This window comes from Brachionichthys hirsutus, unplaced genomic scaffold (assembly GCF_040956055.1).
Source record: "Brachionichthys hirsutus isolate HB-005 unplaced genomic scaffold, CSIRO-AGI_Bhir_v1 contig_1286, whole genome shotgun sequence".
NCBI lineage: Eukaryota > Metazoa > Chordata > Actinopteri > Lophiiformes > Brachionichthyidae > Brachionichthys > Brachionichthys hirsutus.
This window is the reverse complement of record NW_027181105.1, coordinates 1-14296: the sequence shown is the minus strand read 5'-3', so window position 1 is coordinate 14296 and position 14296 is coordinate 1. Positions and strand designations below refer to the sequence as shown.

The 14296-nt window shown below is 55.7% G+C and overlaps 1 protein-coding gene across 1 annotated transcript; it reads right to left on the bottom strand.

The window, feature by feature from the left end:
- Positions 1 to 3144: 3144 nt before the first annotated feature.
- LOC137917275 (CCR4-NOT transcription complex subunit 3-like) lies at positions 3145 to 13902 on the bottom strand (the record flags this gene model as incomplete). Its single annotated transcript, XM_068760089.1, has 17 exons — positions 3145 to 3249; positions 3435 to 3560; positions 3666 to 3798; positions 3875 to 4055; positions 4142 to 4238; positions 6805 to 6952; positions 7047 to 7098; positions 7178 to 8051; positions 8967 to 9044; positions 9554 to 9684; positions 9987 to 10077; positions 10162 to 10290; positions 10400 to 10495; positions 10571 to 10699; positions 10803 to 10892; positions 11438 to 11512; positions 13835 to 13902. Coding segments are annotated over 17 exons (2597 nt in total), but the record flags the coding sequence as incomplete, so codon positions are not given.
- Between the last annotated feature and the right edge of the window lie 394 nt (positions 13903 to 14296).

Below are 14296 nucleotides of genomic sequence, written 5' to 3'. Positions count from 1 at the left end.
TAACAGACAGTCATTAACAGACAGTCAGTAACAAACAGTCAGTAACAGACAGTCATTAACAGTCAGTAACAGACAGTCATTAACAGACAGTCAGTAACAGACAGTCATTAACAGACAGTCATTAACAAACAGTCATTAACAGACAGTCATTAACAGACAGTCATTAACAGACAGTCATTAACAGACAGTCAGTAACAAACAGTCAGTAACAAACAGTCAGTAACAGACAGTCAGTAACAGACAGTCAGTAACAAACAGTCAGTAACAAACAGTCATTAACAGACAGTCAGTAACAGACAGTCATTAACAAACAGTCAGTAACAGACAGTCAGTAACAGACAGTCAGTAACAGACAGTCATTAACAAACAGTCATTAACAGACAGTCATTAACAGACAGTCATTAACAGACAGTCAGTAACAAACAGTCAGTAACAAACAGTCAGTAACAAACAGTCAGTAACAGACAGTCATTAACAGACAGTCAGTAACAAACAGTCAGTAACAGACAGTCATTAACAGTCAGTAACAGACAGTCATTAACAGACAGTCAGTAACAGACAGTCATTAACAAACAGTCGTTAACAAACAGTCAGTGACAGACAGTCATTAACAAACAGTCATTAACAAACAGTCATTAACAGACAGAGTGAGGAGTAGCCGAATCAGTTTGTTTTGGGAGGTTTGGAGACTGGTTTTCAGGGACATTTTGATGTTGGAGTACCAGGAGGTGCTAGCATAGTCAAAGAGGGGCTGAACGAGGCTCCAGCAAGCGTCCGGAGACAAAAGCAGACATTCTGCCCAAGAATATTCTTCTCTGATTGACTTTTTTGATCACCTTAGTTGCCATACTATCGCCAGACAGGTATTTGTCAAGAACACAGCCCAAATAGGTAATCTCTTCTTTGCTGGAGATTACTGTATTATCGACTGTGACCTTGAAATCATTAACATTTATCTCACGTAGAGAGTGTTTAGACCCAAAAAGAATAGATTCGGTTTTACCAAGATGTAGTGACAGTTTGTTATCGGTAAGCCAAGTACGGATTCTGGTGACCTCAGAGCTGAGAGCTTCCTCAACCTGCACTTTGTCCTCTCCCGAAATCAGGAGTGCTGAGTCATCAGCAAACAGGAACAATTTGCAGTTACAGGCAGCAATCATGTCGTTAATGTATAGGAGGAACAGTAACGGCCCTAGAATGCTGCCTTGAGGAACCCCACAGCTCACCGGGAGGGACGAGGACAAGGTTCCGTTTATGTCCACCATTTGTTCTCGTCCCTCAAGGTACGATTTCATCCAGTTTACTGATGTGCTATCAAAACCAATCGCCAATTGCTAACGCTATTAGCTTCAAAGCTAAAGCAAAGATTTCAAAGTTTCCTCCCTTTAATCGGAACAAAGCAGAAAACGTTTCTGAAAAGTTATTTTATTCATATTTTACAATCCGTCTTTCATGGTCGTGTCAGTATTTACCACTTTGTAACTTTTCCATTCTGTCTGACAGCGAGAAATAAAAATAAGGGAAGTTTGAGGAATGAGGCGAGGGAGGCGGGGCTTCGGCTGTTTGGCTTTGAAGACACACCTCTGTCGGAGTGCCGCGTTCCCGCCTCGGAAAACAGACAAACATCAGTGGAACAAAGAGAAAGACAGACGGAGGACAATATTTAAAAAAGACACCTCGTTTGAAATGGACGGGACAGAGCGGACGACGCCGACGCCTCGGGCAGGAAGAGCCGGTTGTGCCGGCGGAAACATTTCCTCATAAACGATCAAATACTTCCTGAGAAATGAGGAAACATCCGGCGTGAAGAGACGGCGGAAGAGGAACCAGCAAGCGTCTCATCGACATGATCGGGATGCACAACCAAACGTCTCGTCCAGTCAGGTGTGGGCCGTCCTGCTGGTGCTGCTCAGGTTGGGAGGAGGAGGAGGAGGAGGAGGAGGAAGGGTGCCGTCCGTCCGTCCGTCCATCCGTCCATCCGTCCAGCTGGATGGACGGCCCACAACATTCACCAAAAACACGTCTTCTTACCTCCGACACTCTCATGCTTGATAAACCTGAGGCCAGCAGGTGGGTAGCGTGACTTAGCTTAGCATAGCTTAGCACAAACATTGAGAATGAGGGAGAAATAGCATTCGTTTAACAGAAATGAAATAAGAACAGAATCTTTTGGATGGGAAATGATGTAAAAAATATATTTTTTTAGATGAGCTATTCTAAGCTAAGCTAAGCTAAGCTAAGCTACGCATCACTTGAAACGTGCCGATATCGTTTGCCCTTATTTGTTTAGTAGCTCTTAGCTAATTAATTAACAAACCTAAACATTTTGGGTAACGCTTTCACAGAATAAGCTCAACCCAGCTGACTGTTAGCATAGCTTAGCTTAGCACAAATACTCAGAATAAATGTCTCAAAGGAGGAGTCACTTGTTCAGGCAACTAGCAACTTAAAAGCTAATGGTAGCAGAAACAATGCTTTTGACAGAAACCACGTGAAACGCGCAACATGCTAAATTTGTGACGTTTATTTTGTTAGAGCTAACCTAGCTGCACCCACGTTTTATGCTAAGCTAAGCTAAGCAGCAGCAGCATCAGGCTTAACTCCAATCTATCCAATCATTTCACCGGAGCAGCCATCGCACAAGTGCTGCCCAATCAGGAGGATCCAAACCACACCCAATTAAAACACTTTGAAGTAAAAACCAGCCAATCACAGAGCTGGGCTTCCCTCGTATTTGGCTGGAAGCTGGTGGAGGTTGAAGGAGCTCCGTGAAAACGATTAAAAACGTTTTCCTTTGGTTTTTATAAAAATAGAAAAAGGAAAGAAAACCGGGAAGGGGAGCCTGAGGAGCCTTTATGGGCCTGAAGGTTCCAGACGAGGTCTGGGAGGAGCCTTTATGCTAAGCTAACCGTGTTAGCGCCCTGCCAGAGTACGTGCTAACACTCTTAGCTTAGCAGCTCCTTCAGTCTAAGTGACTCCTGGAGGTCAGCTGACCCAGAACAACCAATCACCAACGAGCTCCGAAGCTGCTAGCAGGAGAACGTGTGATGGTGATGATGGACAGACGGGGGAGGAAGAGGGGAGGTCCTCCCGCTCCCCCCTCCAATGAGCCGGGTCGGATCCAGGAATGTTTGGAGGTTCTGCTGCAGCTCACTGCAGGTCCCGGTCCTCCAGGTACCGGTACTCAAACGTGAAGCCTTCCTTCTTCCGCTGACCCCATTTCTCATAGTCGAAGTAGATGTAGGTCCCCTGGAGAACCCAGAACCCAGAACCCAGAACCCAGAGAGCGTTACTGAAGACCACACACACACACACACACACACACTACGGCTACGGCGAGCTGAACATCTGTGGACCAATCAGAATGGAGGTCTAACCAGCCAATCAGCATCAGATGAACCCGTAGGGGGCTCTGGAACGTTCCGGGTTCTGACCTGCTCGAACTCGTCCGTGATGGTCTTGGGTTCCTCGTGCCGCTGGAACCACATCATGTACTTGGTGTGGAACCTCCAGGACTGCTTCTTCAGGGCCTTGGCGGCCAGATACTGGGCCTTGGTGCCCTGCAGACAGGAAGGGACAGGAAGGGACAGAAAGGGACAGGAACCGGGTGAGACTCCGAGCCGGACCTGCTCACACGGGTTCTGACGCTGCGCTCCAAGGCGGACCTCCAGGTAGTAGAAGACGAAGAAGAGCGTCTCCGTGGAAAGTCTCTGGTAGGAGTCCACGCTGTCGGAATGGGGCGGCGGCATCTGGTGGTGGAACGGCAGCGTGGGACACGGGTTCCTCATCAGGTACTGCCTGTGGAACCCAAAGACAGGAGCGCGTCAGACCCGGACGGGGCGACACCAACGGGGTTCTGGGTCCGACGCCTCACCTGATCCTCTCGGAGTCGGAGGGGTGGGGCATGTGGCTCCAGGCCGCCTCCTCCATGGCCTGCTGGTAGAGCTGCTCTTTGGACAGGCCGTCCAGACCCAGTGGACAGACGCCCAGGGACGGGGGGATGCTGACCTCTGACAGGGGGCCCGGGGGGGCCGCGGTGCCGCTGGGGAAGACGTCTGGTGGGTGGAGATAAGACACAAACATGAGGAAGATGAGGAGGGACGATGTTTCGTCCCTCTGGGCGTGTCGTTGGGGGCGTTACCTGGGCTGAGGTGCAGCAAGGACACGTCTCCGTCCGTCCCCGAGCCGAGCGCCGCTCGCTCAGCGATGGACTTCAGGCTGCTCAGAGGCTCCTGGGCCTGGCGAGGACAAACACCGGTGAACCGGGACAGTTTCACCCCGTGAACCGGGACAGTTTCACGATGTGAACCGGGACAGTTTCACCCCGTGAACCGGGACAGTTTCACCCCGTGAACCGGGACCGTTTCACCCCGTGTACCGGGACAGTTTCACCCCGTGTACCGGGACCGTTTCACCCCGTGAACCGGGACCGTTTCACCCCGTGAACCGGGACAGTTTCACCCGGTGAACCGGGACAGTTTCACCCCGTGTACCGGGACAGTTTCACGATGTGAACCGGGACAGTTTCACCCCGTGTACCGGGACCGTTTCACCCCGTGAACCGGGACAGTTTCACCCCGTGAACCGGGACCGTTTCACCCCGTGTACCGGGACAGTTTCACGATGTGAACCGGGACAGTTTCACGATGTGAACCGGGACAGTTTCACCCGGTGAACCGGGACAGTTTCACCCCGTGTACCGGGACCGTTTCACCCCGTGAACCGGGACAGTTTCACCCCGTGTACCGGGACCGTTTCACCCCGTGAACCGGGACAGTTTCACCCCGTGTACCGGGACCGTTTCACCCCGTGAACCGGGACAGTTTCACCCGGTGAACCGGGACCGTTTCACCCCGTGTACCGGGACAGTTTCACGATGTGAACCGGGACAGTTTCACCCCGTGTACCGGGACCGTTTCACGATGTGAACCGGGACAGTTTCACCCCGTGTACCGGGACCGTTTCACCCCGTGTACCGGGACAGTTTCACCCGGTGAACCGGGACAGTTTCACCCCGTGTACCGGGACCGTTTCACGATGTGAACCGGGACAGTTTCACCCGGTGAACCGGGACAGTTTCACCCGGTGAACCGGGACAGTTTCACCCCGTGTACCGGGACAGTTTCACGATGTGAACCGGGACAGTTTCACCCCGTGTACCGGGACAGTTTCACGATGTGAACCGGGACAGTTTCACCCCGTGTACCGGGACCGTTTCACCCCGTGAACCGGGACAGTTTCACCCCGTGAACCGGGACCGTTTCACCCCGTGTACCGGGACAGTTTCACGATGTGAACCGGGACAGTTTCACGATGTGAACCGGGACAGTTTCACCCGGTGAACCGGGACAGTTTCACCCCGTGTACCGGGACCGTTTCACCCCGTGAACCGGGACAGTTTCACCCCGTGTACCGGGACCGTTTCACCCCGTGAACCGGGACAGTTTCACCCCGTGTACCGGGACCGTTTCACCCCGTGAACCGGGACAGTTTCACCCGGTGAACCGGGACCGTTTCACCCCGTGTACCGGGACAGTTTCACGATGTGAACCGGGACAGTTTCACCCCGTGTACCGGGACCGTTTCACGATGTGAACCGGGACAGTTTCACCCCGTGTACCGGGACCGTTTCACCCCGTGTACCGGGACAGTTTCACCCGGTGAACCGGGACAGTTTCACCCCGTGTACCGGGACCGTTTCACGATGTGAACCGGGACAGTTTCACCCGGTGAACCGGGACAGTTTCACCCCGTGAACCGGGACAGTTTCACCCGTTGAACCGGGACCGTTTCACCCCGTGAACCGGGACAGTTTCACCCGGTGAACCGGGACAGTTTCACCCCGTGAACCGGGACAGTTTCACCCGGTGAACCGGGACAGTTTCACCCCGTGAACCGGGACAGTTTCACCCGGTGAACCGGGACAGTTTCACCCCGTGAACCGGGACAGTTTCACCCGTTGAACCGGGACAGTTTCACCCGTGTACCGGGACCGTTTCACCCCGTGAACCGGGACAGTTTCACCCGGTGAACCGGGACAGTTTCACCCCGTGAACCGGGACAGTTTCACCCGTTGAACCGGGACAGTTTCACCCGTGTACCGGGACCGTTTCACCCCGTGAACCGGGACAGTTTCACCCGTTGAACCGGGACAGTTTCACCCGTGTACCGGGACCGTTTCACCCCGTGAACCGGGACAGTTTCACCCCGTGAACCGGGACCGTTTCACCCGTTGAACCGGGACAGTTTCACCCGTGAACCGGGACAGTTTCACCCGGTGAACCGGGACAGTTTCACCCCGTGAACCGGGACAGTTTCACCCGGTGAACCGGGACAGTTTCACCCCGTGAACCGGGACAGTTTCACCCGGTGAACCGGGACAGTTTCACCCCGTGAACCGGGACAGTTTCACCCGTTGAACCGGGACAGTTTCACCCGTGTACCGGGACCGTTTCACCCCGTGAACCGGGACAGTTTCACCCCGTGAACCGGGACAGTTTCACCCCGTGAACCGGGACCGTTTCACCCCGTGAACCGGGACAGTTTCACCCGTTGAACCGGGACAGTTTCACCCGTGTACCGGGACCGTTTCACCCCGTGAACCGGGACAGTTTCACCCCGTGAACCGGGACCGTTTCACCCCGTGAACCGGGACCGTTTCACCCCGTGAACCAGGACTGTCAGTGAGATGTGACGGACAGACCTCGTCCTGGAGGAGGTACCGAGTTTTTTGCGATCCTCCACCTTTAGCTAACGTGGGCGGGGCCAGGTGGGCGGGCCTGACCTGTGAGGAGACACTCTCACCTTGATGACATCACAGAGCTGGGAGTAGCACCGCGAGCCGTTCAGCAGGCAGCCGCCGCTAACGGTTTTAGCTTCGGTGTAGAAGGCTGGCGACGGCGAGCTGGACGGGAAGCTCAGAGAGACGAGTAGACTGGGACCCGCGTCTCTACTGGGGACAGGGGGACGGGGGGACAGGGGGACGCCGAGAGCATCGAGGAGGACATTCAATCAGACAGGTACCGATGATGCTGCATCGTACTCACGGCTGATTGGCTGTGGAGTCTGTTGTGCTGTCCGTCACCACAGCGCTGTAACCTGAGACACAGAGAGACAGGCGGCGTGACTAACAGCGCCCCCTGCTGGGCTAGCATCCACGCTAACCGTCGCTACTCACTCGTGCTCCCGTTCTGCTTCTGTTGGCTCGCCGTCCTGCCGGAGACAGACGAGGTTTCTCCGCTCCCCCCCCCGGTGCTCCCGATGACCCCCACTCCGCTACCTGGTGCCCGTCCTCCGACTGGGCTCAGAGACACCAGGGGGGACGGCTGCACCGCCTGGCCGGAACCCAAACCCAGCATTCCCGAGCCGATGCTGTTCAGCCCTGCTACGGAGCCTAGGAGACCCCCCATGGAGGACGTCGGCCCGCCGACGGCGATGGAACTCAAAGCACTGTTGGTTGTCGTGGCAATGGTGCCCCCCAGGGGGCCTGGAAGACCAGGACCCGCCACGCCTGAGGCGGCTGCCCGAGCGTAGGGCGCCGGGGTCGCGCTGGAGAGGAGGCTCGCCATGGTGTTCAGGGACGCCTGCACCCCCGACAGGCCCTGACCACCAGACATGGGGGGGGTGGTGATGGCGCCCGACACGCCCCCCCTCCCTAGCGACAGGCCCAGACTGAGCCCGAGACTGTTGGAGGTCGACGGGGGTCCAGACAGAACCTGGGCGTTTGAAGTCAAGAGCCCCTGTGAAATGGCGCCGGGGGTCAAAGAAGAGGCCGGGTGGGTATTGGTGGAGGTGAAGCCGTTAAACACCGGCGCTGAGGGGGCGGGGCTAGCTACAGGTTTAGCGTGGGGCTGCTGCTGGGTGGCATTGCTGTAGCTGCCTGCTAACATGTTGGAGACGAGACCCCCCGAGCTGCCATGACTGCTGCCTCCTCCCCCGGCAGTGGTCGCCATGGAGATCAGAGAGGAGGAAGTCAGCCCCGAGACGGAGGATGAAGAAGAGGAGGAGGAGGAGGAGAACGAGGAAGAGGGGTTTCCGTTCTTCACAGGTGACTGGAAAAGAACGAAAGCAAAACACGTTGCCACTAGCTGCACGCGTGCTAACATGGGCTGCAGCACTAGCTGCACGCGTGCTAACATGGGCCGCAGCACTAGCTGCACGCGTGCTAACATGGGCTGCAGCACTAGCTGCACGCGTGCTAACATGGGCTGCAGCACTAGCTGCACGCGTGCTAACATGGGCTGCAGCACTAGCTGCACGCGTGCTAACATGGGCTGCAGCACTAGCTGCACGCGTGCTAACATGGGCTGCAGCACTAGCGGCACGCGTGCTAACATGGGCTGCAGCACTAGCTGCACGCGTGCTAACATGGGCTGCAGCACTAGCTGCACGCGTGCTAACATGGGCTGCAGCACTAGCTGCACGCGTGCTAACATGGGCTGCAGCACTAGCTGCACGCGTGCTAACATGGGCTGCAGCACTAGCTGCACGCGTGCTAACATGGGCTGCAGCACTAGCTGCACGCGTGCTAACATGGGCTGCAGCACTAGCTGCACGCGTGCTAACATGGGCTGCAGCACTAGCTGCACGCGTGCTAACGTGGGCTGCAGCACTAGCTGCACGCGTGCTAACATTTATCCACATAAATATATTATTCATTTTGTTATTATTTACAAATTATCCTCAAGATTCGCCGCGTTCTCTTAAAGATTAGAGCAACATGTGGTTCTAACCCAGACATGGGCAAACTAAGGCCCGGGGGCCATATACGGCCCGTTAGGCTTTATAATACGGCCCGCCGAACTTGTCCAAATAATATCATTAAATAAAATGTTATTATAAAACTCATTAATTTTACCTTTTTCCCTGTAAAAGGCCAAATCCTTTCATGTAATGGCTTTTACATGTCATTTATATTAGTTCACACAAACACTCCAGCCTGGCCCCGCCCCTGTTCTAACCCGAACCTGATTGGCCGTCTCACTCAGCTGACTGACCTCGCTGTCTGTTGACCGTCCTCTCTTCTTGTCGTCCTCCGAGTTCTCCTGAGAAACGAGGAAACGATTGTGATTGGACGTTGGATTCGGTCAGTCACTGGGCGGGGGAACAAATCTGACCTTTGTGGCTAGCCGAGCTAACTCCAGTAGCTTACTATTAGCCTAGTTAGCTCGCATGTGAAAAACGGAAAAATGGACTGACAGCGATAAGTCTCAACCAATGAAATCATCGTGGGTGGGGCTAAACATCTGAGGTTTTTCATTAAAATCCCACCGAGGTTTTGACAGAGCTTTTTTTTTTGGGGGGGGGGGGTTCTTAAGCAGCTCTTAAGAGAACCACGCCTTCTCGTTAATGGCGGCAGGTGGGCGGAGAGGAAGAAACGGACAATGGCGCCGCTCATTGTGTCCCATCCCAACGACCCGACGGCCATTCTCCAGCCGGGCTGGGAGGAGGAACGATACCTGCCAGGTGGAAGCTTCCTACGCTACGGCGGCGTTTCGGCTCGTCTTCTGGAAACGCCAAACGTCTGCCGAATGCCACACGACCTTTTATTTACCGCAGTGCAGGCGGCAGGCGAAGGAGGGATGGGGGAGGACGAGGTGGTGGAGGTGGGCGTGCTGCTGGAGTCCAGGAAGAGCTCGTCCTCCAGGTGGGAGTGGCCTGGGGAGGTGGCGACCAGCGTCTGGGCTGCAGTGGGCGGAGCCACAGAAGGAGGATTACCTTTTGATGTTTAGAAAGTCTATTTTCTACGTCACTGACCTCCGCCCACTGTTGGGTGGAGGTCAGTGACCCAATCAGAAATCACACACACAATGAGGGCGGCAGCCTCAACAGCCAATCAGCTCCTGTTTATCCGTAAACAGTGTAAACCAACACGATCAATAACAAGACTCAACCACATTCAGGATTTAGTGACATTACGCGTCTGTAAATCAGCAGCGGCCCCGCCCTCTGCTGGACGCCGGCGGTATTACGCTTCCTGTACTCACGGATGTCTTCCAGGTCCAGATCGTCGTAGAGAAACTCGTTCTCCTCAAACTCGGGCTCCTGAGACGAGTCCAGGTAGAACTCCACGTCCTCCTTCACCACAAAACAACAACGACGACGAGGTGAGCGACCTCGCAGCGATCTGTGCGAGCGCAGCAGCGGGCCCGCGGCGCCGACCTTGATCCTCCGGACGGCGTCCACCTGCACCGAGTCGTTGTCCAGCATCCTCAGGATGGTCTCCAGCATCCGGATGTGGTGCCGATGCTTCTCGACGAACTTCTTCAGCTCCTCCACCCGGTCCTGCTTCTGAGAGAGGAGAGCAGGAAGCAGTCAGAACGGAGCAGGAGGAGCAGCAGGAGCAGCAGGAGCAGCAGGAGCAGCAGGAGCAGCAGGAGCAGGAGGAGCAGCCCCTCACCTCCTTGTCGCCCTTCTTCTTCCTCGTCTGCGCTGACAGGCTCTCCACCTCGCTCTCAAACTGGTCCACCTGCATGTTCAGCACGTCGATGGCGTTCTGGAGGGAAGACGGTTCCGTCAGGACTCAGAGCGACGCCCACGTTCGGGTTCGGGTTCTGGTTCCGAGGCTCACCGTTAGCCACGTGCCGACCTCCTCCTTCTCCTTCTGGGCCGGGTCCACCTTCTGGGCCAGACCCAGCCCTTCTTTGGAGTACGCCTTCGTCTTGGTTTCCCTTTCCACTACCTTGAATCGCTCCATTTGCTGCAGACAGACGAACAGAACCTGAGCAGAACCTGAGCAGAACCTGAGCAGAACCTGAGCAGAACCTGAGCAGCTCCAGCAGGGGGCGCCGTGCTCCGCTCACCGTCTCGATGAGTTTGCGGTTCTCCACCAGCTGCTTTTTGTCTTTGATCTCGTGGGAGGCGACCCACGTCTTGATCTGGTCCCGAAGACGCTGGGGGTGAAGAAGAGGAGGAGGCAGATGATTGGATGAAGGCAGAGTCAACAGTCATGGCCGCCGAACTTCTGAAGCAGCGTCCGGGCTGGGCGTGGGGTTTGGTTGTCATGGTAACGCATAGGACGCGGGGCTCAGGGTGACCTGATGACACGTAGAATTCACCTGGAGCCAAAAATCAGATCCCAGCAGGGCAGCAGGCTGGGGGGCGGGGCAGGGGGCGGGGCTTCCACACAGAGCACAGTACGCCGTCGGAGGCGAGGATGCAGGCTACGATATTTTAGCATGAGGCCTCATTTTGATTGGCTCCCATCTTTCTCTTTGACACGTTTCACATTAAAAGTCTTGTAGTCTTACAGTGAACAGGCTTTTATTGTGAAAGAGCGGCGAGCATTTTAGTTAATTCAACCTTTAACAAAAGAAACGCGATCAGAAGACAAAAGAAAAAGAAAATCCACATTTACAGACAAAATGTCTCAAAGTATCAGGCAAAAATAACTAAGCTTCCCATCATGCTTTGCTTCAAGGTGGGTTTTTGGACTTACCTGCAGCTTTTTAATCTCCTTCTTGAGGTCTGCTTCATATTTTTCCTTCTGGTTCGCGTTGGCAGCGTTATGAAGCTGTGGAGCGAGAGCACAGTGATGTCATATCCTGCGCTGGTCACACACAGTGATGTCATATCCTGCGCTGGTCACACACAGTGATGTCATATCCTGCGCTGGTCACAGCAGTTAGCACAGATGCTGGAACTTGTTAGCAGAGTGCTAGCATGTTTACTGTAGCCTCAGTGAACAAACAGCTATGACGTCATTGGTTAGTGTTTTTTTGGACTGTGGGTGGAGCTTCAGAGCCTCCGTCGCTACGCTGCTGTAGCTTCGTGCTAAGCGTGGGTGGAGCTTCAGAGCCTCCGTCGCTACGCTGCTGTAGCTTCGTGCTAAGCGTGGGTGGAGCTTCAGAGCCTCCGTCGCTACGCTGCTGTAGCTTCGTGCTAAGCGTGGGTGGAGCTTCAGAACCTCGCGTCGCTACGCTGCTGTAGCTTCGTGCTAAGCGTGGGTGGAGCTTCAGAGCCTCCGTTGCTACGCTGCTGTAGCTTCGTGCTAAGCGTGGGTGGAGCTTCAGAGCCTCCGTTGCTACGCTGCTGTAGCTTCGTGCTAAGCGTGGGTGGAGCTTCAGAGCCTCGCGTCGCTACGCTGCTGTAGCTTCGTGCTAAGCGTGGGTGGAGCTTCAGAGCCTCCGTCGCTACGCTGCTGTAGCTTCGTGCTAAGCGTGGGTGGAGCTTCAGAGCCTCCGTTGCTACGCTGCTGTAGCTTCGTGCTAAGCGTGGGTGGAGCTTCAGAGCCTCCGTCGCTACGCTGCTGTAGCTTCGTGCTAAGCGTGGGTGGAGCTTCAGAGCCTCGCGTCGCTACGCTGCTGTAGCTTCGTGCTAAGCGTGGGTGGAGCTTCAGAGCCTCTGTCGCTACGCTGCTGTAGCTTCGTGCTAAGCGTGGGTGGAGCTTCAGAGCCTCGCGTCGCTACGCTGCTGTAGCTTCGTGCTAAGCGTGGGTGGAGCTTCAGAGCCTCCGTCGCTACGCTGCTGTAGCTTCGTGCTAAGCGTGGGTGGAGCTTCAGAGCCTCCGTTGCTACGCTGCTGTAGCTTCGTGCTAAGCGTGGGTGGAGCTTCAGAGCCTCCGTCGCTACGCTGCTGTAGCTTCGTGCTAAGCGTGGGTGGAGCTTCAGAGCCTCGCGTCGCTACGCTGCTGTAGCTTCGTGCTAAGCGTGGGTGGAGCTTCAGAGCCTCCGTCGCTACGCTGCTGTAGCTTCGTGCTAAGCGTGGGTGGAGCTTCAGAGCCTCGCGTCGCTACGCTGCTGTAGCTTCGTGCTAAGCGTGGGTGGAGCTTCAGAGCCTCCGTCGCTACGCTGCTGTAGCTTCGTGCTAAGCGTGGGTGGAGCTTCAGAGCCTCCGTCGCTACGCTGCTGTAGCTTCGTGCTAAGCGTGGGTGGAGCTTCAGAGCCTCCGTCGCTACGCTGCTGTAGCTTCGTGCTAAGCGTGGGTGGAGCTTCAGAGCCTCCGTCGCTACGCTGCTGTAGCTTCGTGCTAAGCGTGGGTGGAGCTTCAGAGCCTCCGTTGCTACGCTGCTGTAGCTTCGTGCTAAGCGTGGGTGGAGCTTCAGAGCCTCCGTCGCTACGCTGCTGTAGCTTCGTGCTAAGCGTGGGTGGAGCTTCAGAGCCTCGCGTCGCTACGCTGCTGTAGCTTCGTGCTAAGCGTGGGTGGAGCTTCAGAGCCTCTGTCGCTACGCTGCTGTAGCTTCGTGCTAAGCGTGGGTGGAGCTTCAGAGCCTCGCGTCGCTACGCTGCTGTAGCTTCGTGCTAAGCGTGGGTGGAGCTTCAGAGCCTCCGTCGCTACGCTGCTGTAGCTTCGTGCTAAGCGTGGGTGGAGCTTCAGAGCCTCCGTTGCTACGCTGCTGTAGCTTCGTGCTAAGCGTGGGTGGAGCTTCAGAGCCTCCGTCGCTACGCTGCTGTAGCTTCGTGCTAAGCGTGGGTGGAGCTTCAGAGCCTCGCGTCGCTACGCTGCTGTAGCTTCGTGCTAAGCGTGGGTGGAGCTTCAGAGCCTCCGTCGCTACGCTGCTGTAGCTTCGTGCTAAGCGTGGGTGGAGCTTCAGAGCCTCGCGTCGCTACGCTGCTGTAGCTTCGTGCTAAGCGTGGGTGGAGCTTCAGAGCCTCCGTCGCTACGCTGCTGTAGCTTCGTGCTAAGCGTGGGTGGAGCTTCAGAGCCTCCGTCGCTACGCTGCTGTAGCTTCGTGCTAAGCGTGGGTGGAGCTTCAGAGCCTCCGTCGCTACGCTGCTGTAGCTTCGTGCTAAGCGTGGGTGGAGCTTCAGAGCCTCCGTCGCTACGCTGCTGTAGCTTCGTGCTAAGCGTGGGTGGAGCTTCAGAGCCTCCGTCGCTAGGTGGAGCTCTTCCTCACCTTCTGCCAGACGTCTTCAAACTGTTCCACGCCCTCCGCTACTTTCTTCAGACATCGATCTATTTCACCTGAGGGAGGAGAACAGGGGGGGTCAGCAAACCAGGAGGCGTCCATGCAGAGACACAACCACATAACCTCCCCCAGTGACTACAGCCAATCAGACCAGAGGTCAAAGGTCAGATTCATGAAACCGGTTCTGAAGCTCCACTCAAGTTCTGGATCTGCATCTCTCCCTGAGAGAGGTGAGCCTGGAGGAGGTGAACCTGGAGGAGGTGAGCCTGGAGGAGGTGAACCTGGAGGAGGGGAGCCTGGAGGAGGTGAACCTGGAGGAGGGGAGCCTGGAGGAGGTGAACCTGGAGGAGGTGAGCCTGGAGGAGGTGAACCTGGAGGAGGGGAGCCTGGAGGAGGTGAACCTGGAGGAGGTGAGCCTGGAGGAGGTGAACCTGGAGGAGGTGAACCTGG